Source organism: Brachycentrus maculatus, unplaced genomic scaffold, assembly GCF_059751285.1.
Source record: "Brachycentrus maculatus isolate JH-2025_06_01 unplaced genomic scaffold, ASM5975128v1 h1tg000354l, whole genome shotgun sequence".
NCBI classification, from domain to species: Eukaryota; Metazoa; Arthropoda; class Insecta; order Trichoptera; family Brachycentridae; genus Brachycentrus; species Brachycentrus maculatus.
In genome coordinates this window covers 200,302-227,333 of record NW_028281103.1, presented here as the reverse complement: position 1 = coordinate 227,333, position 27,032 = coordinate 200,302, and the positions used below count along the sequence as shown (strand labels likewise).

Genomic DNA, 27,032 nt, shown 5'->3' with positions numbered 1-27,032 from the left:
AATTTGATACCTTTTTCTAATAATGAGCCGCTTAGGCTCACAGAAATTGCATGAAATTGAAATATTTGTGTAAATAATAAAAACACAAATATTTCTCTTTTTAAAAAAAATATAAATTATTTAATTAATGTAGACTGAATAGTTATTACATTTTCCTTAATGTGAGTTAATTTTTAATGTTTTTTTTTTGCTTCTGTCTTATCTCGTCTTATATCCTTTGTTTTAAGTTATAACAATATATTTTGAATGACCTAACGTCCAAGTCATTTAAAAATCTAGCTACGACTCATGCAACACCGCTTATAATGGCCGTACTTAGGCTTCAACTATATAAGTTTTATAGCCTATACCTACTTGTGAGTGAATTAAATCTTTTTGTTTAAATATACTATAAGTTTCATGTAATTTATGACTGAAAATACTTGGCAAAAACGCTCGCTACGCAAATCCAGCACTGCCTCCGAAACCTCGTCACCGCGTTTTCCATTTAACTACCGACTGCCCGTGACACGGCGCAATTTCAAAGGCGAAACTGCCCGTTACAGTTTACTAAACTCGAGGCAACCAAGCACGAACCGGTCATCCAGCAAATATTACACAAACATCTCCTTTATTTTGTTGCGATTCATAACAATACTTCTGGATGAAACACTCTACGTCAGGACATGCACAAAAGGTGCGAGATGATTTTGTAATCAAAGGGTTGTTCACTTTTTCATATACTCGTGTAACTAACATTTACCCGTCTTAGAATATATTATATTATATGTGAAAAATTATTTGCGAAAAATATAATATTTTTTGTGAGTTATTGCGATGTGGTTTAATTACACAACAATTAAAATTTAATAGTACTTTGCCTTGAAAACTTACAATATTTTTTGAGCGAAAAAAATCATCGCGAGGCAGACTCCCAGGAGCATTTTTATTCCAAATCTATGTCGGACCCGGGAAAGGTTACCTCGGACGGGTACCTAAAGCGCAGGATAGCTTTCATAAAAAAAAATTATCGAATAAACATTGAACCAATTTGATGCAGTGCCCTATGCACCATTGGGTGCGGATAAGGGTATGTAATAGTAGTAGGTGTAGAAATCAATTATCATGGAAAAAATCGTTAAACATAACGAACGGCGACTGCGTTCGCTATCGGTTTTTGACACATGTTGAGCGCCCATAATTAAACTAATAATACGATGATTTTAACACGATAAGGAGAGGATACAAAGGTAAAAAACCGGTCTAATATATTATTTGTATTTCAGACATCGGCATATTGGTCCTCGGGTCGACCAAAAACGCATGTGATTAACGTTTTACGTAGTTATAATTGTGTGAATAGTGCTTTGGTGGTGATGAGTAGTATTATTTGCATACTAGTGTCGTGATAGTCCTGACGAAGAGACGGGTACGTCTCTAAACCGGTAGAAGAAAAATCTCGGTAAGTATTTATATTAAGAAACATTACTTACATTTTCGTTAAAAAAAAGTAAAAATGATTAACCACAAAGTAAATTCTATAAATATTAATGATATTCTTAATACTGTTGAACTCGATTATAACGAGGATGACGGGACCGACTGAATTTGCTCGTTATAACCGTTACACGTTATATTCGGGAAAATGTAGTTTTTTATAAACATACCATCACATGATGACGTAAAATATCTGGAATGGTCGCATAACAGAATAAATCGTAATTCAAAGAAAATTACACAATTCGCTCACTCCTTTCAAGAACGTCATAAATCAAAAATCGTCAATTTTCATTTGTGCATGTTTTCGGAATGCCCAGAAAATGTACTATATCCCACCAAAACCGGCATATTTTTAACTTAATATTTACCCGCTACAGGGCAGAAAGTGTTGTTTTTGCATTTTGAAGAAAAGGTATTGTTTTATTATTTTTTTTAAGTAAAATACTTATTTTTCAAATGGAGAAAAAATCTTCAGGTTTAACCTAAAAAGATCTGTTGCACAGTAAAAAGTTTAATAAGTGGCTTTATATTCACTTTTAATAAATTGTATTATATTTATTAACTTTAAAAACGTTCTCCTGAAAACTCAACTTTTTTGATTTATGACGTTCTTGAAAGGAGTGAGCGAATTCACCGCGTCATATATTTTTTTTCGATCATCTTTTTATATGAAACTTGGAAAATCTTGCACTTCTTACGAATAATACGCAAATGGGTATTATTATTTTTTGTATAGACTTGATAGAAGTCAAATTTTATAAGCAATTTTGAATACGCGAATGAATAGTGTTTAAAAGGAGGAAAAAAAACTATTATAAAATGGCATGATTGATTACACTCACAAAATTCCTTTGGGAACCAAATCGTATCCCACGACTCCTAAAGAGCAATAAAAAAACAGCCTTAGGTAGTCGGTCATTAGGCCCTTTTTTGCTCGCTCACGCATGGTGCATGATATCGTGACAATGCCGTCATCGCATATTCACAGTCGTCCGGCCATAATCGAATTTTATCAATATTATCTGACTATGAATACCATGGCTGACATTGAGTGAAAAATTTAACATTTTGAGCGTATCCAAATACTTCTTTACAAATCTGGATTATCTCCAATAGGAGTTATTTTTCTTATATTATTTACAATATGTATAGATGATCCAAGAATTTGAGTAGTGTGGTGTTCAATCATGGGTAGAATTGGTGAATGTTACACGTGTGTCAAGTGTACACTTAAACCACCCTATGACGGTCGTAAGCCCCGTAAATGCTCAGACTTCCATATTCTTCTTCATCTATGTTGAGATGTCAAAAAATATTATAAAGAATAAATAAGTGTTAGCTGAGTCAGAATGTATATATTATACATTTTGAGTGTGTCCAAATACTCGTTCACTAATCTGGATTATTGAAGTGATCACTTTACACACGTGTAACATTCACCAATTCTACCCATGATTGACAACCACACTACACAGTATGCGAGAGTTAACTAAAAACATCTATGGTGGGATGAGGAAAGCTTTTACTAAGCAGAGACTATTTAATCTGTGTGTGAGGTCCCAATCCTGGATTATATTCAAATACTTGAGAAACGCTAGAAAAAATCATTTTTAATTTTAATTTAGTCATATAATTTTACCAGTTAATTTATTTACAACATTTTGAGTGTGTCCAATTATTTGTTCACAAATCTGGATTAAGTGCTTGTCTCTCTAAAGAGAATAGAACAAAAATACTGTAATAAGTATATGATTGGTGTTAATTATTACTTTGGTAATGACACCGCATCATGTAATATGTAATTACACTCGAAAGATTCGATTATTATCAGTGTAACAACTATCGAAACACGTAATTACTTTTGAAGTAGAAAACAAGTACATAAAATGATGGTCAATACTAGTGAAATTATTCTTAATTAACTTATTAACTAACCAATATGTCTTTACACACAATCTTCGCCTCTACCACATTCATACATCTCCTCATTAATAGAAGCCGATCTTTCTCCTGACCACTTTCAAGTGTCTGAAATATATATAGTAACTAAACTAACTAACTAACTACCCATCACGCCTCCTCCACGCAGGGGTAGGCAGAGAGAATAGAACGCAGTACCACCCTGTCTTTGCGAACATTCTTCGCCTCTTCCACATTCATGCATTGCCTCATACATACCCGCCGATTATTTCTCGACCCTGACCCGGCCGCTTTCAAGTATTTGATAAACCTGATCGTGCCGAGTTTTCCTTGGTCTTTTTGTAGGAAAAAGAAGCAGAGGAAAGCCGAGGAAAACTTGAAACATACTTGGTCTTGTAAAATATTTGAAATTCGATATACCTCCCGAGTGATAATATCCTATAATTTCTTTACAACATTTTCAGTGTGTCCAAATACTTGTTCACAAATTATCTGGTCAGATTATAAGCTTAAATAATAAAAATGAAAATAATATTTTCTGGCGTTTCTCATGTGTTTGATTACAATCCAGGATTCCGACCTGACATACTTATAAAAGAGTTTCTGCTCAATAAAAAGCTTCTTTTCATCTCACCAATAGATGTCTCTAGTGAAGTTCTAGTTATTCAAGAACAAGGTTTCTAAATTGGTTCATATATATAGAACTTCTAAGAATTTGACTAGTGTGGTTTTCAATAATGGGTAGAATTGATGAATGTTACACGTGTGTAAAGTGATCACTTAATCCAGCCTATGACGGTCGTCAGCCCCGTAAATGCCCAGACTTCCATATCCTTCTTCATCTTTGATAAGATATTAAAAAAAAACTATAATTTCAATATTCCTATTGTGTTATAGAAGTACGAAGGATTGAATGTGACGTCACATTCCTTTAACATTCCTCAACCTGTTGTGAGTGAATGAAAAAGTAAATAGAAGTTTTAAAAAAAACGATTCGGCTGAGATTCTTCTTCAAAGGTATTGCCGAGGTAAGAAGGGTCTATTATAAGAAGTCTTTATTATACAGGAGTGAATGGGGTAGGAAGAAAAATTTTGTAGTAAAAAAAATATATAATTTGTAGTATATTGGTATTTTTTAACTATTAACTATAACTTTTTTGATATTGTTGAGATAGGTACCGCGTTATCGGAGAGAACGTTATAAGGAACCAGCGTAAATGACCGTAATGAGTCATTATTAAAATAAATTATAATTTCAAAACATTTACCAGAACGTTCTCTCCGATAACGTGGTACTTATCTCAGCGTTATAGGGGGGTGAACTATATTAATATTATGATAATATCGGAACTAAATTATGGATAAGATGTCAATTTTAAAGATGGTTCCATTAGATATGATTTTAACATAACTCCTTTAATTGGAGATCATCCAGATTTGTGAATAAGTATTTGGACACACTCAAAATGTTGTAAAGAAAATGTAAGTGGTCAAATTATAAGCTATAATAATAAAAACGAAAATTTTGTTTTCTGGCGTTTCTCATGTATGTGATTATGATCCAGGATTCGGACCTCACATACTAACATAAGAGTTTCTATTCAATAAAAAGCTTCTTTTTATCTGACCAATAGATGTCTCTAGTGAAGTTCTAGTGATTTAAGAATAATGTTTCCAAGTGTTTATAAGTGGTATTACACAAAGTGAACGATCAATGATAAGGAGAGTGTTATATTACCGTACCACAAACTAATGCTTTTAGTATGCAAAATATATATAGAATAGGTGTAAAGTGATACACATGTGTGACATTCACCTATTCTACCCATTATTGACAACCACACTATTCAAATTCTTAAGAGATCTCTATATTTGAACCAATTTTGAAACATTATTCTTGAATCACTAGAACTTCACTAGAGACATCTATTAATGAGATGAAAAGAAGCTTTTAAGTATGTGAGGTCCGAATCCTGGATTATAATCACACACATGAGAAATACCAGAATTAATAATTTTCATTTTTTTATTATTACATTAAATTCATTTTGAAATAACGACGTTGGTGCGAGTACGGTCCTGTTAGAGGATGCACACGGAATACAGGGAGATTTAATGACTAACACATCCACAGATGCATATGGGATTACACATACACTACTGGACAAAGGGGATACGGTGGACGTAATAAAGTATTGTTATAGCTTCCCGTGGATGAGTCATGCGTCCCAAACCTATATCTTTAGATTCATGGAAGATAAGAAAAAAACTAATCGTGTTTTTAGACTATACGACGCACTTTTATCTTCAAAAAAATATATGAATATGTAAGTTACTACGAGGTATTAAGCAGGGCTGAGGAGTCTAGATACTTACTAAATAAAGTAGCAAAACAGTAAGTAAAATGGATATTGATATAGGCCATAAAACGAGACACTTGGCCTGCTCTTTACGATTGCGGAAAGCATTTGCGAAGGCACAAGCTACAGAGGATGACCTCGCTTAACCTACATGGTCCTTACTAAAATCCTAAATCTTCACGAGTCACGGTGGGTTCATGAGCTACCTACATCGTTTCAAGATCTCCGAGATCGACAGCTGTACGTGTGATGATGAGACACCTCAAGATGTCCCTCACCTGTTGATGCTTTGCCCCCTTTTCAGCTTTCAAAGACAACAGCTGGGGGCGCGTTGCAGGAGCCTGGGTGAGGACCTATCCGACATCGGATCCGTGATAGTTCATAAGGAACTGTCACGAGAGGTAGTATCATACATAAACCAAAGTAGGACACAAAATGCCGAACACTCTTCTAGTGGAACGGAAGGTCTGCTGATGACAGTCAACAGTCCGCCTTCTCCTGAGGAGTGCAACGTGGTTCCCTACCAGCAATGAGCAAATGCTGAGAAGTTCTTGTTTGGCCCACACTAGATTATCCCTCCTGTTCCCAACACAGATTAAAATAGACATATTTAATTAGCTAGAAGAAACAAAAATCCACTAAATGATCTATAAACCTTGTACATACAAGCAAGGTAAATTTCCCATCTAAAAAAAACCTACATGGTCCAAATTATCTCCGACATGCGCTGTAGCTGGTACGCCGAGATGAAGATACGAGTGGAGACTGACCACGAAAGGAACAAACCAAAGGTCTGGTAAAGCTATAAATGCATTTGTGCTTCTATAAGTCCTTGATAATACTCATGTCATGTATTGGAGTCAAATAACACTAGTCTATTATTTATTTATTTATTTCAAAACATATTACATACATAAATCATATATGCATATAATATTCCCGATGAGTAATTTCTATTTCTCATTTTGGGACATAAGATTAATGTTAACAAGACTGGAACACAAATAATAAAGCAACAAAAAAGATAATTTTTTTAAATAACCAAAACTAATACTAATACATGGCAAAATATAAAAACAATAAACAGGTATAATAAATAGGCACAAGAAGCATATTTAAAAGAAATAAATTACAAAACACAAGGTAAGAAGCATATTTAAAATAAACAAATGAGAAAATATAAAAAAATTGAAAATATAACAAATGAGAAAATATAAAAAAACATATGGTAAAAACATAACAAGAAAATATGACTAATCACTACATATATATCTTTCCATAAAGTACCTTCTCAGATCACTTATTTTGGATCCTCGAATGGGTTTATTTTATATATGTCAGGCAGCTGGTTAATTTTTATAAAATAACCAACATTTTTTAAAGCTATAAAATCATTAATTGTTTCACAATGCCATGTCAATAGATTCTTCCTTTCCCCGAAAATAAAAAGAAGTATACTCTACGCCCAATTATCCACTTAACACTTGGCCTTATCCTCAACTTTTGTTTTCTCCCATAAGTATTACTGCACATGTTATAACCATTAAGTACCTAGAATTGAATGGCTATATAAGGACCCTTAGTCCATTTAATCTTCACATTACTTTGAAAATGTCATATCAAGGCGAAACAATTGTCAATTTCTTTTAAAATAATAGAAATGCATTTTAGTAGACTCTAAAAATCAGTGTTTGATTTCAACAAACTAAGGATAGGTGTTTTTTACGCCTGCGGACCGCTGGTGATGGAATTTGAATTATTCACATATAGTTAACACCTTTACAAAGAGATTGGTACACAATATTAATATAAAAACATTGAATAATTCCTTATTTTCTTACTTTGAAACGAGGCCGGCTCAGGGGGTAAAAATACCCTTCCCGTCCTTAAGCATCAATCGACCGAACGGGTAGAAATACCATTCCTGTTCTTAATGTGTCAGCATTTTATATATAAATTAAAATGAAGTTCTACAAATTAAACGGCAAATCTATAAATAATCACCACAAAGATTGTAACCCACAAGAATGAATTCAGGGATTTTGTTTCAGTATGAACAATGTTTCCCCCTCTTGATCCCCACCTTGTCGCGGTGAGGGGGTTTGCGTGCCTCAGTGATTCACCAGGCTATGGCGGTAGTCTAACTACCAGAAGGGTCTCCCATGCCAAGCAGGTTGGTGAAGAGAGGCCAGACAAAGCGGGAAACAAGGTTGAGTCGACCTGTTGAGGGGTCCTCGGACCTCAGGCCTCGGGAGCGCAGGGCCAATCACTCTGCCTCCCTAAACACTTTGATTACGATAAGTCCACGAAATGCCTCGGACACCGGCTTCTCTGGCACCCCCCGACCCGGCTGTGGTATTAGGACTGCGCTCACTAAACGGCTCCTATCCAACAATTCATCTTTCCGCATTGGAACGTACAATGTGCGGACAATGCAGGTCCGCGGAAAAGATATTCACGCGACTCGTATCATGGATGACTACAAGTTAGATATCCTAGGACTGAGCGAGTCGCGATGGAAAGGATCTGGAAAGAGGTTGTTGGATAGTCACATGTGTCTGCACTCCGGCCAAGAACGATATCACCGTCAAGGGGTGGCAATTCTCCTATCAGAAAGAGCAGCAAAGTGCTTGCTTAGTTGGGAACCAATTTCTGAAAGGCTTATACGCGTCACCCTCCAAACGGCCGATAGTTCTGTCACTGTCCTACAGTGCTACGCGCCTACCGAAATTGCAGATGCCCAAACAAAAGATGCCTTCTACGACTCTCTCCATGCGGTCATCGCCTCTCTCCCAAGAAGAACCCGCGTGGTAGTATTGGGAGATTTTAACGCGAGAGTCGGAACAGACCCATCACTTGCCCCAACGGTGATGGGAAGGCACGGCTATGGGCAAGCCAATGGCAATGGAGAAAGACTGGTCGAGTTCGCTAGTATTAACGACCTTGTCATTGGCGGTACGCTATTTCCCCATAAGTCCATCCATAAGTACACCTGGACCTCCCCTGATGGACGAACAAGAGCGCAGATAGATCACATCCTCTATGGACGTGCTAACCGGCGAGAGCTCCTCGATGTCAGGTCCTACAGAGGGGCCGACATTCATAGTGATCACGAGTTACTCGTCGGAAGAATCTGTCTGCAGCTCAAACGTCTGCCGAGATGTCCTCGGCGGAAGAGAATCAACTTAGACAAGTTGAAGAGTGCCGAAATAAGATTGAGATTCGAGGAAACGGTCGGACAACGTGTCCAGCAAGACACCGATCCTCAGCCCATTAATGTTGACTCGATTGAGGCACAGTGGGCTAGTCTCAAATCGGCTCTCAACTCTTCCGCCAATGAGGTTCTTGGCCCCAGGATAGGAGAAAGACCCCATTGGATGTCAGATGAGACCTGGGGAAAGATGGCTGAGCGCGCTCACTTAAAAGCACTGAGGGACAGTGAAAGTGACCCCTACCAACTGGACACCCTCAGAGATGACTACAGGCGCCAAGATCGTATAGTCAAACGATCATGCAGACTCGATAAGCGCCGTCATCTCGATTCTCTTATTGTAACGGCGGAACATGCTGCCCAAGGAAATGACACGCGGAAATTATTCCAAATAACAAGGAAGATCTGCGGAAAGAATTCGGTAACCCCTGGAGCTGTGAAAAACTCAAATGGAGTTACCGAATCTGACGCGGATCGTGTAAAGGAAATATGGCGTGATCATTTCCACAGGGTCTTGAATCGCCCTCCTCCTCCAATCATCCTCGATATTCCCACGGAGGCTGCGTCAAGCATTCCGCGGGCGGTCGCCATACCTGATGGTCCACCGACACAGGCAGAAATTATAGCTGCCGTGTCGAAATTGAAAAATGGGACTGCCCCTGGTGTTGATGGTATCCACCCGGAATTCTTGAAATGCAGCGTTACTGGCATTATTGGCCCTTTACACCAATTAATGTCCAGTGTGTGGGAAGAAGAGCGATGCCCTAGAGACTGGGTAAATGGGGAGATTACCGTGTTACATAAGAAGGGTGATCCACTCAACTGTGACAACTACCGCGGCATTACGCTACTCAGCGTACCTGGGAAGGTGCTTGCCCACGTAATCTTGCAGAGAATCCGAGCCCCCATTATGCAGGTGCTCAGAGAAAACCAGGCAGGGTTTCTGCCTGGCAGGTCCTGTGCGGATCAAATCCATAATATTCGCCACATTCTACAGCAGAGCCAGGAATTTAACAGTTCTCTGGCGATGTGTTTTGTAGACTATGAGAAAGCGTTTGATAGTCCGCACAGGCCCACACTCTGGAAAGTACTGGAAGCTTATGGGGTGCCTGCGAAATTAGTGGAGCTAATTAAGTCCCTTCACCTCAATAGTGAATGTCGAATGAGAGTTGACGATGTTGTCACGGATTGGTTTGGGGTCTCTACCGGAGTCAGACAAGGCTGCGTCCTTGCACCGTTTCTCTTCATCATCCTCATGGATTTCATTCTTCGAAAGTCATTACCATCTGACCGAGGTATATCCATCTCCCCCTCCCGGAAACTCTGCGACCTAGAGTACGCAGATGATGCTGTTTTAATTGATGACTCCGTCGAGGGTCTTCAATTGATCGTCGACAGGGTAAATAGGTACTCTACGCACATGGGGCTTACAATAAATGTTGCAAAAACCCATGTGTTGTGCAACAGCTCATGCCTAGATGCCCAACAACCCTTGACGTTGAGTAACCAGCGCATCGAAAGGGTCGAGAGTTTCAAGTACTTGGGAGTGTACGCGACTGAAAATGGCAGCCTTCAAAAGGAACTGGGAGTGCGATTAGGACTCGCTGGGTCCGCATTCAACAGTATGAAGGCTGTCTGGAGATCGGATTTATACTCGGTGAAAACCAAATGCCGCCTATACAATGCCTGCATTGCTCCTGTTCTCTTATACGGCTGTGAAACATGGCACCTTACAAGGGCCCAAAGCAGCCGTGTACTAAGCTTTGAGAACAGGTGTTTGCGGAGAATCTTAGGCGTGCGGTGGTTTGACTTTGTGAGGAATGAAGAGATAAGGCGTAGGACGCAGCAAATCCTGGTCACAACTGTCGTCAAAAAAAGGCGATTCAGTTGGCTTGGCCACGTACTCCGCATGCCTCCTGAGAGCCTTAATCAAGCTTGCCTCTTTTACAAGGCATCAGGTTCGCGCCGCCCAGGACGACCATTGCTGACAATTCGTCGGCAGTTCTCGTCAGAACTTCGCGACGCGGATCTGACTTGGGAGGATGCAAGGGAGCTGGCAGCCGACAGAAAAGCCTGGAGACAGTTTGTGGACTCCATATGCTCCACCTAGGGAGCGGATATGGTTATTAAATGAACAATGTGAAGAATAATTTGTAATAATAGACGCAACCTTATGCGTTTGCGATCAGCAATAAACGTATGACACACGCACTTATGAATCACGTTATTGGGAATTTATTTGAATTGTTTTGAAACTAGTTTTTTGCTCATTTGGATCAAGGTTACCTGGGCGGTAATTTTATCATTTCACCATGGCAATCGCTTACTGACTTGATAAATACATGGAGGTCACGAGTGCGCCCCCGAACACACTTGAATATCAATTATTATGAAATCTAATATCCGAAAGAAAGTGCAATTGAAAATACTAAAACCTTGAATGCGAACTGCTTAATTGTACGTCATTTAGATAATTTAAATGTCAAAACAAAACACTTGTGTTAGACCACTTTTCAGTTTATTAATGTAACAGCTGGTTTCGAGAACTACAGATGTTCTCTAAACTAGTCGTGTTAGCAATAAGTTTATATTTTCACTTGTTGATGAGAACATTAGTAGTTCTCCGAACAAATCATGTTTAATTTTTTAAAACAATGTTTAAAACTATTTGAAAGCGTCCAAATACTTGTTAACAAATCTGGATTGTCTCCAATTGGGTAGGAGTTATTTTTTTATTTATCTATGTTGAGATGTAAAAAAATAATACAATATTTTAGATAATCTTACCAGGATAACAGGAGTTATAAGCTTGTAATAATCTCGCAAAACCGGAGCTACACTTGCAAGACCAATGTGATTCACGGGTTTTGATTTACTGCCGTGAATTCTGAACGTTGTGTCGGTGAACCCATAGCTGTTTCTTAGAAATAAAATATAAAATTACGCACAATCTGATCTTCCAAGAACGTATCAGATAGGCGTCGAAATTGAGAAAGGATGTAAATAAGTTTTATTTCATTAAGAAATAATCTCATTTCGTCAGGACTTTGTCATCTAATAGCAGCATGGCTCGCATTACAACCTGTCTGAACTCTTAAAATATCTTCTTCAACAACTGCTGAGAATATTGAATTACAGATATATACTCACAGACTCAACTATACTTCGTTCTTAATCTGTTATATTGTGTATGGAATTGGGTCACATACGCAAATGCCAAATCATCAATAATATCTTTTATTATTTTTTGACATCTCATCAAAGATAAAGAAGAATATGGAAGTCTGTGCATTTACCGTAAATGCCCAGACTTTCATATTCTTCTTCATCTTTGATGAGATGTCAATGAATTGTATGAAAATATCTCATGTAATAGGAGATAGTCCAGATGTTGTGAACAAATATTTAGACACACTCAAAATGTTGTAAACAATATCTCATTTTTTTATTTGTTTAATACACATATATAATCGTCCGATATTTGGGAAATAAAAAAAACATTACAACATTTTGAGTGTGTCCAAATACTTGTTCACAAAATCTGGATTATCTCCAATTACAGGAGTTATTTTCATATTATTTTTTGACATCTCATCAAAGATGAAGAAGAATATGGAAGTCTGGGCATTTACGGGGCTTACGACCGTCATAGGCTGGTTTAAGTGATCACTTTACACACGTGTAACATTCACCAATTCTACCCATTATTGACAACCACACTACTCAAATTCTTGGAAGTTCTATATATATGAACCAATTTAGAAACCTTGTTCATGAATCACTAGAACTTCACTAGAGACATCTATTGGTGAGATGTAAAGAATCTCACCAATAGATGTCTCTAGTGAAGTTCTAGTGATTCATGAACAAGGTTTCTAAATTGGTTCATATATATAGAACTTCCAAGAATTTGAGTAGTGTGGTTGTCAATAATGGGTAGAATTGGTGAATGTTACACGTGTGTAAAGTGATCACTTAAACCAGCCTATGACGGTCGTAAGCCCCGTAAATGCCCAGACTTCCATATTCTTCTTCATCTTTGATGAGATGTCAAAAAATAATATAAAAAAAACATTATTAATTCGCCAGTCACGTTGTGGTAAAATCTATCCATTTTTAAGAAATCTATTTCATTTAAGTTTTACGGTGTTTGAAAATGGTGCGGAGTGCATCGAAACACGTGTCACTGAAGATTTTAAGAAACAGTGGTATTTACTAAGTAAAACTTGAATAAAATTTTAAAAATATATTTTTGCATATAAAAATATATTTTATTTCTATTTTTCTTCTAGCCCTTATCCAGACCCAATGGTACATAGGGCACTACCTCGTATTGACGCGCGTTATCTTGATCGCTACTTACGTGAAGCCAAGGTGATCACTGCTGCGTTTCAGGGACTAGTCCAGGGTAATATTGAACAAATATTAGAATGAAAAAATCACTTATATTTATTTGAACCCCCCCTAGGAATTTATGGATACTGCAGAAAGAAAACATGATTCGAAAGCATGGCCTAGGTGACGTTGTCCATGACAGAAGTACCTACAACCTGAGGACGATGAGAGCTGACCCCAACAGTCTACAAAGACGATAAGTTGGGATGGAGCCAGGAAGAAGAAGAAACCATTAGTTTTATTATTTTTACAGCACTTTATAATATAACTTTCTCTCAGTGTGAAATTTATTATATCGTTTTAATATTTTTTTTGGTTTTAGTGATCTTTTTCTCTAACTAACAAAGATAGTCAAATAAAATAAGTTTAATTAATTTTTTACTTATTAAATACCACTATTTCTTAAAATCTACTGTGACACGTATTTCGATGCATTCCGCATCATTTTCAAACACCGTATGATGCGGAATGCATCGAAACACATGTCACAGTAGATTTTAAGAAAAAGTGGTATTAACTAAGTAAAACATTTATTAAAAATGGATAGATTTTACCACAAAGTTACTGCCGAATCTAACAATGAAAAATAAGTTAAATTTATAAAATGGCGCCCAAGAAAACCGGATGTATAACTATTACAAAGCTGTCATTATTCTTATCATCTGCACCCGATAGTACTGATATAAATTATCATTGTTTATGTCGATGTTTTATTTTACGATGGCAGATACGTTCGCTTTGGGGTTTATGGTACTTGGGTCCTAAACGTAGTTGATTTACCTGAAAATATGATCTTTTAAGGCGGTATAAACGAAAGCCCTCCACTTAATTTTCTTAAAACCCAGGCAACATTTAAATCAATTGTTAAAAATAAAATTGAAACACCGTTTTTGTATTGAAAGTTTAAGTACTTCTTCTAAGTAAATGCATAGGTTAAATTGAAGAGTTGTTGAAAGGTAAGGAGTTATTTTTTTAAATATAAAACATTTTTTAAAATATATACTTATTCTAAAAAAACTTATTCCGATATATATTCTTAAAAAATGGGCGTGGAGAGACGTGTGACATCTCGCGCAGCCGGTCGTTTACTAAATTCCATATTTGCGAGTAAGGCCTTAAAACACCGTTTTTGTATTGAAAAATATCAGTGTTTCTTCGCCATCTATTAATATATTTGTTTTGAAAGGTAAGGAGTAAAAAAAATGATTAAAAATATTTTTTAAATATATACACTTCCAAAAAATCTAATTCATAATAAATTCTAAAAAAAAAATATGCGCAAACCGAACGTGTTGCGTCTTGCGCACTGAATTGTATATTTGAAAGTACACCCTTAAACTGGATGAGGGAAGAATACGGGGGTGCCCAAAAGTCGGAAATCTAAATATAATAATTATATAACAAATAATATAAGAAATATGCAGGAAGTAATGTATTCTAACAAAACCAGCTCATCACATAACATGTTAAATATTTTTTTAAATCACAACAATGTTTAAAAATACTGTAATATTTATGCGTATTTTGCAATTCATATGTTATAATACAAGCATTAAAATCCGCATATTGCATTTTTTTAAGTAAAAGCATTTCCTCATTTTTGTTTTATTATTTTTCTCTCAATGCCAATTTTGATTAGGAACAATTTCCGGTGAATGCAATTCGTATGAAAATATTACAATTACATATTTTTTGTATATTTTTTTGTAACTACCTGTGCTGATTGCTTTCATCTCGGCTATTATGCCGTGTATCGTTTCTCAATGCGACGTACATACAAGAAGGCATTAAAGTTGTACATACACATATCGCTCACTCCTTTCAAGAACGTCATAAATCAAAAATCGACAATTTTCAATTTTGCGTGCTTTCGGATTGCCCAGAAAATGTTTAATATCCCAGCAAAAGCGGCATATTGTTAACTTTATATTTACCCGCTTCAGGGCAAAAAGTGTTATTTTTACATTTTCAAGAAAAGGTTTTGTTTAATCATTTTGTTAAATATACTTAATATTTTTGAAATGGAGAAAAAACCTTCAGGTTTTACCTAAAACGATCTGTTGCACAGTAAAAAGTTCAGTCACTGGCTTGATATTTATTTTTAATACATTGTATTATATTTTTAAACTTTAAAAATGTTCTCCTGGAAAATCAAGTTTTTTGATTTATGACGTTCTTGAAAGGAGTGAGCGATATGTGTATACATGTGTGACGAATAAGTAATTGTCACTTTTTCCATAAACTGATTGGAATTTAATTTGGTACATTTTCTCTTAAGTATATATATATATATTTATATTTTATCCAGCTTAAAGCTGATATCTCAAATGTTCAAATTCAGAATGCGAACGACCGCGTCAGATGTGTTTTCCGAGCACTATTTTTTTAATAATATATGCCTATTGAAAAAAAAAATCAAAGTCCTTTTCTTTCAATTTAAACACCTTACATTTTTTTCAAAACCGTATATGTATTTCGAAAATTATTTTTTCAATGCAAAAACGGTATTATAAGAAAAAAAATTAAATTAGTCAAATGATACCTGTGTTGAAAAAAATCATAATAATTGGAAAATATAGTTTTTAATGCCTTTCGATAATGCATTATATATTTTTTTAAATAAATAAACATTTGTAAAATACCACTTAATGAGTTTTATTTAATACACATGACTAGTTTCCAAAATTAACAGATGTTTTCATCTACTGGTGAAAAGCAAAACTCAAAAAGATGAAAATGTAGATGAAAACATCTGTTTCTTTTCGAAACTAGTCGTGTGTAATGAAATAAAACTCATTAAGTGGTATTACACAAACGTTTTTATTTTTATTTTTAATAATCAACATGTCGCTCACTCCTTTCAACAAAGTCATATATATGTATAAAAACAACAATTTTCAGTTTTGCATGTTTTTTGAATGCCCAGAAAATGTACTATATCCTATCAAAAACACCATATTTTTAACTTAATATTCACCCGCTCCAGGGCGGAAAGTGTTGTTTTTTCATTTTGAATAAAAGGTAGTGTTAAATATATTAAACATTTTTCAAAAGGAGAAAAACATTCAGGTTTTACCTTAAAAGATCTGTTGCACAGTAAAAAGTTCAATAAGTGGCTTGATATTTATTTTAAATACATTTTATTATATTTTTATATTTTATAACTTTGAAAACGATCTTTACTATATAACGATTTTTAATATATGGCGTTGTTGAAAGGTGTGAGCGAGTCATTCCACAAATTTAATGCTGAATCAATAAATAAATCATCATTTTAATATCAAAAACATAAAAAATTAAAATAAACTGATTATTTTCCAAAATTCATGAATCGGCGTAAATCATCAAAACCAAAACCGAATTAAAAAACGACTTATTTTAAAACGTCGTTAGTCGTTATTTATGAATTATTTTTAAGCTCAAACGCCCATGTCTAAATCTTATTCCGATTATAAAAGTAAAAGGCCAATAGTGCGGTTATAAAACCCAAAATAAAATAAATTCATAAACGTGGAATGTATACGTGGAATTAAACATCAAAAAGATAAAGGTTTTATCCATGGAATCGCTTTCGGATATATTTTTAAATCATCAAATGTCCATAGATATTAGAAATTCATAGATGACAAACATTCCTTCTGTATTTCACCGACTGTAGATAATTAAGATTGTGTTGATTGGCCAATGAGAGGCCATTTCTAAGAAACTCTGCTGTGATTGGCTAAGGTAATTAAGTTTTTATATTGAAAACATACCTGTACGTTCGAATGTAGCTAAGCTTATTTTCGGGTGGTCAGTCTACGCGATGGCGACGTGTGTTTGTATGCTTGGGTAAAGAATTTAACGGTAGTTCAAAAAAAGCCCACAGGATATAGTATTTTGAATAAAAAAACATTAAATCGATAATTGACATTATTTGACTGTTAACATGTTGTTACATTATACATTGTAACATATTATACTTATATAAGGATGTTTTTTTAGAGGTTTGATCTTTAAACTGGCAAAATTGTTTCTACAGACTGTCGATTCGACAGTTGACAGTCAATTTGTAGTCAGTACGTTTTGCCATTTCACCACAAATACACTGAATGACCATTATGCGCGTCGCAGGTTCGTGAATGGGCCGAAAACAATATTCAGCTTGATCCTCTTTTTTAACACAAAATTTTGTTCACCGATAAGGCACATTTTTGGTTAAATGGTCAATAAGCAGAATTGCCGAGTTTGGAGAAGAAAAAACTCAGAAGCCTTTTTTGAGACGCCCTTATATCTATTAAGAGTCACTGTTTGGTGTGCTTTATGAGCAGGTGGAATCATTAGTCCATATTTATATATTTTTTAAAGATGATACCGGCCAGAATGTTCGGATGGTCATTGGAGAGCACTACAAAACCATGATAACTGACTTCTTCGTACCTCAGTTGTATGGCATTGATGTGACAGAGCTGTGGTTTTAACAAAATGGCGCAACATGCCACACGGCGGGTGCCACCATCAATTTATGGCGGGAAATTTGAATCTGTATACATCTAAAAAAACACCCTTTTTTAGAAAGGTAATGCTGATACGTTAAAATCACACTAACAATAGTTATTTTAATAATATAGGTATTAAACAATACTATTTACTCAAATGCCACCGAGTAAAAACGCACTATTCATTACTTCATCATTACTTATAAATTCAGAGTAGCATGTTTCCTTTCGCTGCCGTATCTCCAAATTCCTTGCCAAACTTGAATCTATGAAGATTTAAAATACGATATGGAGGTCGTTCAAAAATTCCGTTATGTCTGCGAATTTATTCACAGTTTTTTTGCAGCTTGGTTTGAGGGAACGTCATTGCCTGAGATTAGATGGAAGTACAGATGAACTTTGGTTTTTAAATTGAATGAGGTTTATATGTGTGTGTACATGATTCTCATTTCATGGTTACATTTTACGTTACAATATTTTTTCCTGTCCACATTTTAATAAGATTTAATTCATATAGACCGAATTGTTCATTTTACATTCTCCTTAATAGCAATTAAATATTTTTATTGTTTTCATTTTGCTTCTATCTTTATCTCCTCTGATATCTATTTATTCATTTTTTTTTCAAAACATATGACATACATAAGTCATATATATAATATTCCAGATAATTTCTATTTCTCATTTTGGGACATGGAATTAAGGTCAACAACACTGGAACACAAATAATAAAGTTTCAAATTTTTTTTTTTTTTAATTACCAAAATTTATGCACGGCAAAATATAAAAACAATAAACAGGGAATATATTTATTGTTTTGGCATTAACATTGTGGTAAGACATGTTACAATGATTAAAGAAAACACTTGTTTTATACCACTTGAGTTTTATTAAAGATTACATGTTTCAGGAGTTAAACTTCCACCATTCAGGTCTGTATAATAACTACATAACTACTGTTACTATACAGACTTGAATGATAGAAGTTTAACTTCTGAAACATGTAGTCTTCAATAAAACTCAAGTGGTATAAAGTGTTTTCTTTAATCATTGTAATAAACAGGTAAAACAAAAAGGCATAACAAGCATATTAAAAATAAACAAATGAGAAAATATCCTTTATTTATTGTTATTACAATGCACATATTTTTTGGTTAGAGCTAAAGTCACTCGTAAACGTGTAGAGGCTTTAGAAAAAGCTGTCTTGTCAGCAGCTTGCAACGGAACGCTTCATTGCAAAATGAAACTGTGAAATGGAGAATTTATGTAAACATAACTAAGCTACAATATTGTAAAAAAATGGCAACATGAATATATAATTCATAAACGGTATTTTTAACAAATCTGTAGGTGTATGGCACCTATGTGAGAATACCAAATTTATTTTAAAAAGTAGGTCGCTTAAAACACGCTGATTCTAACCTTTTAGGCTTTAAGGCATAAAAAATATACCTGGTTCATTTAAAAACACACACATAAGTATATCTATGTATATATATATATTTATATATTCGATCTCTCAGAGAAATATGCGACTAAACTTCAATATGGTGATAAAAGGAAAGAATGCAGGGCAGAGGATGAGCATTATCGATAAAATTGAAGGTGTGATAATATGGTTTAAGCATGACAATCGAATGAGAATAGTAAAACTAATTTATGAGGCGAATGTGGTTGGTAATTGAAGCAGAGTAAGATAGAACAAAACTTGGCGCAATCTAGTGTTTCAATTATTTGAAAGTGGTCAGGTCAGTTGTAATAATGTGGAAAAATTTGAAGAATGTGTGCGAAGACAGATTTGTGTGGCGTTCTGTTCTCTCTGCCTACCCCTGCGGAATAGCAGCGTGAAAGTAAGTTATAATTATATATATATATATATATATATATATATATATATATATATATATATATATATATATATATATATATATATATATATATATATATAGTAAACAGTAGAGTTAGATATAATATTCAATATAAGTGTTGGGTGAAATGTATGAACCTATCGTACAAAAACTTAAATATGATAAAGACTAGAAACAAACTTCGTTATATCATATAACACATTGTGATATAATATAATACAAGTCCAAATTTCAATTTCTCATATAAAAAAAAGAATAAAATGCATTGCCCAAAAATACAAATACACCCATATGCATGCACACTATACCCGTATAATATAGCAAACGCATCTGAATTTCTTTGTTTTACGTCAGTTGTCTATGGTAGAATTCGGCGTGTTTAGTGTTGACGTCACGCTCCGCCAGGTAAGAACTGGCGAGGAGGAGTCTGTTCGGAATATTTAATCGGTCGGAATTCCCGATTCTAACTGCCGAACGCGTTCGAATCTCAACACGCCGACAACTCTTGCTTTCGTTGTGGGCAGCCAGCAGGCGGTTGGCAAACAGGCCGTGAATGCCACCCACACAACAAACGAGGACTTTTTCTCATTGTAAAACCAGCCTTATTTAAGTACCTACCGTTTTATGCTTATATTTTGAAGTGTTTTAAAAAATTAATTTTTCAATATTTCAAATTCTTTTGCATTTCCAAATATATTATAATTACAAGTAAAATTAAAACATTTTGAGTGTGTCTAAATACTTAATCTGCATTAAATCCACTTATAGAGGTAATTTTTCATATTATTGACATCTCATCAAAGACATATTCTTCATCATCATTGATGAGATGTCAAAAAAATATATATTAATACAAAAAAAGATCCCACAAAGGCATGGCCTGTGTGTGGGTAATCATTTTATTTTAGGTTATAACAAAGGGCACTGATAAGAATACAATAGATATCAGAAATAAAATTAGATTAAAAGTGCTAATATAAACTACAAATATTTGAATTCAATATAAAACAAAAAATAAAAAAGACGGAAATGAAAAAAGTTAGCAAATATGTACTACTCATATGAGTTATACGTTTAAAAGAAGAACTTACGTAGATCAGTTTTTTTTAAAATAAATAATGTAAGCAAAATTTTAAATCGAAACAATCATAGATAATTAGTTGGAAAGCGTTTTGTTTTTTAGGACTTTTTTCCGTTTCGAACCAACCAGTACCTACCCGTTTTATGAATTTTAAAGTGTTTTCAAAAATTGATTTGGAATCCGTTATTTTTGTTTGTAAAATTAACGAGAACTTTTTTCGTCTGTCGAACAAGCCACTACCTACCGTTTTATGCATTTTTAAGTGTTTCCGCAAATTGATTTGGAACGCGTTTTTAAAAACAAACAAGGTCTTTTTCTCCATTGTCGAACCAGCCTCATTTAAGTACCTACCCGTTTTATGCATTTTAAGTAATGTCAAACATCGAATCGGAATGCGTTTTTGAATTCGCGTCGCCTTAAATAATTCTTAAGAAAAAAAATAACTCAAAGGGTGTGGAAACATAATATTTCCATACAATAATTATTTTACCATATACGCTTTACTGAAGGCCCAATAAATCGCAACTTTATTTTCTTTAAAGCCAAGTAACATTCAACGTACCGTAGAACGGGGCTACTTGAACTTTGATGTGTTACTTGAGCCCAGTACAAAAAAGAAATTTAAATCTGTATTTGGTCTACAATAATGAACGTATCGTGACAATAAGTGTCACTTGTCAGGGAAACAATGAATCATGTCGATACGTTCATTTTTGTAGACCGAATACAGATCTAAATATTTTTTTGTACTGGGCTCAAGTAACACATCAAAGTTCAAGTAGCCCCGTTCTATGGTAATTTAAATTTTTGCTTAGCCCCATTTTTATATTGAAAAAATTGGTGTTTCCTTGAAATTAATACACGGTTTTGTTAATAAAGCAGTTATTGAAAGATTAGGAGCTAAAAAAATTATGAAAAATATGTAATTATTCGCCAAATTTTAATCTCCTCTTCCTGTCCATCCCACCTTATCGTCTTTGTAGACTGATGGGATCAGCTCTTCTCATCCTCAGGTTGTAGGTCCTTGTCACCTAGGCCGTGCCTATATATATTTTGTCATATTCATGTTATATTTTGAACAACGGACATTCACATTTTAAGTATGTATATACTTACGTAGATGAAATAAAAATATTCTTACCTATTTTTATGATCTTACATCAGTAACACTGATGCGGGTCTTAACACCTGTTATACACCTGTTATCTTATACACGTGTAGAAACGTATTATTATATTGTTTCAAAAAGGTCTGTCGTTTTTTTGCATACAAGAAAAAATCCAACATACGAGTATAATTGCCATATGGAACTCAATAACAATAAAAGATACCTAAAAATCCGTACTAATACTGTCATTATACAAAATAAGTAAATAATAATACATTTTAATATAAAATACAATGGAGTAATTGGCAAAGTGAGTAAAAAATGGAAAAATTGTTTTCTTTAACGAGCGACTATTCGCATAACGAATTACACCTCCGCGCCAGTCAAAACAAAAAATGTTTCGCTCAACGATTAAGATTCTGGAACGAATTATGCTCGTTATGAGAGGTTACGCTGTGATAGCATATAATAATGCATACAATAATTATATATCATATTTCAATTATAAGTCAATAGACTAACTAACCAGCACTGCGTTTTGACGGTAGGCAGAGAGAATAGAACGCCACATCACAACATTCTTAGTCTTTCCACATTCATGCATCTCCTCATACATACTCGCCGATTATTCCGACTCCTGACATGACCACTTTCAAGTATTTAAAATATACTTGATCATGCCCAGTTTTTCTCGTTCTACATCTGCTCCTATTTCCAACTATATTCGCCTCATAAATTTGTTTGACTATTCTTTACTTACTCATTCGTTCCACATATCCAAACCATCTCAACACATCTTTCTCAATTGTATCGATAATGCATTTCCCAGCTTTGCATTCTTTCCCTGTTACAGCGTTCTTATACCTATCATACATCGTTTTGCCGCACATTTGTCTAAGGGATCGCATTTCAACTGCATTCGGCCTACATTCATCCTTCTTATGCCGACTCCATGCTTCACTTTCATGCTGTTAATTCTATATTATTAATGTTTTTTAGCATTTACTTTGTGGCTAGTCAATTGGATACAGTGCCCTATGCACCATTAAGGGCGGATAAGGGTCAATAGTAGTAAATGCAATATGTCAAAAAAATTGCATTTTTTCCATATTTCACATTTCGAACATCTATATATAATACTAATGTGCAAAGGCAAATAGCCGCATGTTAAAAACAGTATTTTTGAGATAAACGAGTTCATAGTTAACTTCAAATAATGCTTTTTGCCAAAACATGTATCAAATTAATACAATTTTGTATTCATTATTTAATGAATATCTCAGTAAAGGAAAGAGTATAGAAAAATCTATTATTGTATCTGATAGAGGCCAGTTATAAGAATGCTTTGAGCCCTGTTAAGCCAAACAGCCGCCACTTGAGTAACGGCTAGTTGCCTTTACATATTAGCATAGGTCGTTTTGCCGCAAATAAACTGATTATTCAGAAATTCAGTCTGCAAATTCACATATAAATTTTATTTCTAAAGCCAGTTTTTAAAGTTCAAATCAATAAAATCGAAAACAAATATTATTACTTAGTGTTGATGGAAAAAATAATAAATAATAAGTGTATGTGGAATATTTCATAATACGTTTCAGATGAGTCCGAAATGAATGCTGGAAAACAAGTGCCTATAAAAATTCCTACACACAATAAGATACTAACGCGAGGTGATTGTGCTGATCAATGATCATCCACACATCGCTCACTCCTTTCAAGAACGTCATAAATCAAAAAACTTGATTTTTCAGGACAACGTTTTTAAAGTTTAAAAATATATTAAAATGTATTAAAAATAAATATCAAGCCACTTATTTATTGTACTTTTTACCGAATCGAAGATATCGAAGAAAAGCATAATACTTTTAACTTTTTAAAGAATCTTAGTTTTAAACACAAATAAAATTTTCTATACAAAAAATGTTAATGTTTTCGTACATATCGAAGAAAAGCATCATACTTTTTACTTTTTAAAGAATTTCAGTTATATAACTAAATAATATTTTCTGTATACATAAAAATGTAAATGTTTTCGTAGAAATCGAAGAAAAGCATAATACTTTTTACTTTTTAAAGAATTTAAGTTTTATGACTAAATAAAATTTTCTATTTAAATAAAAATGTAAATGTTTTCTTAGATATTGAAAAAAAGCATAATACTTTTTACTTTTTAAAGAATTTAAGTTTTATGACCAAATAAAATTTTCTGTTAAAATAAAAATGTAAATGTTTTCTTATATATAGAATAAAGCATAATACTTTTTACTTTTTAAAGAATCTTAGTTTTATACACAAATAAAATTTTCTATACAAAAAAATGTTAATGTTTTCTTAGATATCGAAGAAAAGCATAACCCTTATTACTTTTAAAGAATTTTAGTTTTATACACAAATAAAATTTCGTATATAAATAAACATGTAAATGTTTTCTTACACATCGAACAAAAGCATAATGCTTTTTACTTTTTAAAGAATTTTAGTAAAATAAACAAATAAAATAAAAATGTAAATGTACGTTTGGTCAAAATCATCATTAATTCTCTCTTAAGTTTCTGTGAGTATAATATACTCAAGTGGTTTTTGTTGACAACCTTTGACACGTGTTTACCTGTGACAAATAAAAACATGTTTAAAAAAAACAGTAGCCGCAATGGCAGCGTCATCTGTTGAAAGTAACAGCAACACACCCAATATTCAACATTTCTCATGGCAGGGAGCGTGCTTATTAACAACTGTGCCATCACTCGATGCTTTCGATTGCATTGCTGTTTCATTGGTTTTTAAAAACATTGACATGAAAAAAACTTAGTAACCAAAACGCCGCTTCTCCGCAGGGGTAGGCAGAGAAAATAGAACGTCAAATCAATTTGTCTTTGCAATCAATCTTCACCTCTTCCGCATTCAAACATCTCTTCATATTAAGTATTTGAAATGTGAAACTTTATGAAATTTAACAAATTAGAAATAATAATAAAAAAAATTAAATAACTTATACGGCGCCATTTTCGTAAAATACTACCTCAAGGGCGCTTCAATGTTTGCTTTCCATTTTCTTTCTTTTCCATTTAACCAGACTGAGCCAGAGCAACGCGTGCCCGGCCAGTAATAAAAAAATAGTAATCAAATTTGTAGTGGGTTTACTTTCAAAATATCTTCATATCAACCTACCTACCTATATTTAAAATAAAATGTTATTGAGGTTACCAGCTATATAATGGCATAACCCTAAAATACTTGTTCAAAGGTTAAACATTCATTAAACTCGACACACACCCATAGATATTACATAATTTAAAAAAAATTATATTTAAAGAAAAAAAAACCATGCATCATTTATTTTTTTCATATTCTTTTCATTGACCTCGATTCGCAACTCCCAAATAGTGTAAAGGGTATGGGGTCGGATTGATGCAGTGTTAACTTGTTCATTAATTATACATAGAACATATTTTGTGTATCAAAAGCATTGTTAACTTTGTGGTATGGTAAAGAAAAGTGATATTACACAAAGTGAACGCTGAACGACAGGGAAAAAGTTATACGTATATAGAACAGTAGAACAATTTTATGAGGCGAATTTAGTTGGAAATAGAATCAGGGGAAGACCGAGACTAGCAGGTATGTCAAATACTTGAAAGCGGCCGGGTCAGAGGCGTAATAATCTTCGGGTATGTATGAGGTGATGAATGAATGTGGGAGAGGCGAAGATTGTTTACAAAGACAGATTGGTGTGGCGTTCTGTTCTCCCCGCCTACCCCTGCGGAGAATCAGCGTGATGGTTAGTTAGTTTTTTTTTTCAATTATATGAAGGCAAGGTTCAGTCACGTGTTTAAAAGTTGAATGCATTATATGGATACATATCGCTCACTCCTTTCAACGTCATGAATAAAAAAAAAGATTTTTCAGGAAATCGTTTTTAAAGTTTAAAAATATATTAAAATGTTTTAAAAATAAATATCAAGCCACTTATTCAACTTTTTACTATGCAAGAGATCTTTTTAGGTAAAACCTGAAGAGTTTTTCTCCATTTAAAAAATATTTAGTACATTAAAAATAACTATTAAACAATACCTTTTCTTCAAAATGCAAAAACAAAACTTTCTGCCCTGTAGCGGGTAAATATTAAGTTAAAAATATGCCGCTTTTGCTGGGATGTAGTACATTTTCTGGGCTTTCCGAAAACATGCACAACTGAAAATCGTCGATTTTTTATTTATGACGTTGTTAAAAGGAGTGATATTATGTCGTAAGTGACTAAGGTTAAAGGACGTTACCGTTATGTGGGAAAGGAAATGGAGGAGCAACGGCAGGGTATCATGACTCCATGGGCATAAAGATTTTTTTATCTAAAACCACATTTTAATTCAATGCCAAATCACGAATTTAGTGTGTAGGGTATATGGTATATCAAAATATCGTCAATTTTCAGTTGTGCATGTTTTCGGAATGCCCAGAAAATGTACTATATCCCAGCAAAAGCGACATATTTTTAACTCAATATTTACCCGATACAGGGCAGAAAGTGTTGTTTTGCATTTTGAATAAAAGGCATTGTTTAATTATATTTTTCAATATTCTAAATATTTTTCAAACGGAGAAAAAACATTTAGGTTTTAGCTAAAAAGATTGGTTGCACAGTTAAAAGTTTAATAACTGGCTTGATATTTATTTTTAATGCATTTTACTATACATATTTTTAAACTTTAAAAACGATCTCTGAAATCAAGTTTTTTTTTTATATATGACGTTGTTGAAAGGAGTGAGCGATGTGTATTGAACTAAAACCCTAATATAAGGGTTTTTAAGATTGCAAGTATGTATTGGAATTTATACATGTGAAGGTATAAATTCCAATACATACAAACTCACCAAAAAGTTACAGTATTTCCAATATTGCACATAAAAATCCTTTAAATGCAAATCTGTTTTGTTTACTGTATTCTATCGAAATCTTAATTAAAGTTGCCACAAAACGTGACCAATCCTGTGTTAAACCAATATGAAATTATTAAATCGTCCAAAACGAAACAATTTTACAAATCAGAATTCCTGATTACTTAAAATCATTTATAATGGAAATGTAACGTTTCGGTGAGGACCTCCACACACATTTCACAACATGTTGCAAAACT

At 33.9% G+C, this 27,032-nt stretch overlaps 2 protein-coding genes across 2 annotated transcripts in view; one reads left to right on the top strand and one right to left on the bottom strand.

Moving 5' to 3' along the window:
* Positions 1–27,032, bottom strand: part of LOC148303710 (uncharacterized) — a 110,195-nt gene that overhangs the window by 82,812 nt on the left and 351 nt on the right. The gene's annotated exons all lie outside the window — the stretch shown is intronic.
* LOC148303711 (uncharacterized) lies at positions 7,922–9,567 on the top strand. Its single transcript, XM_088269518.1, has 2 exons — positions 7,922–9,391; positions 9,481–9,567. Exons 1-2 carry the CDS (start codon positions 7,922–7,924, stop codon positions 9,565–9,567), a joined length of 1,557 nt encoding a protein of 518 aa, XP_088125644.1.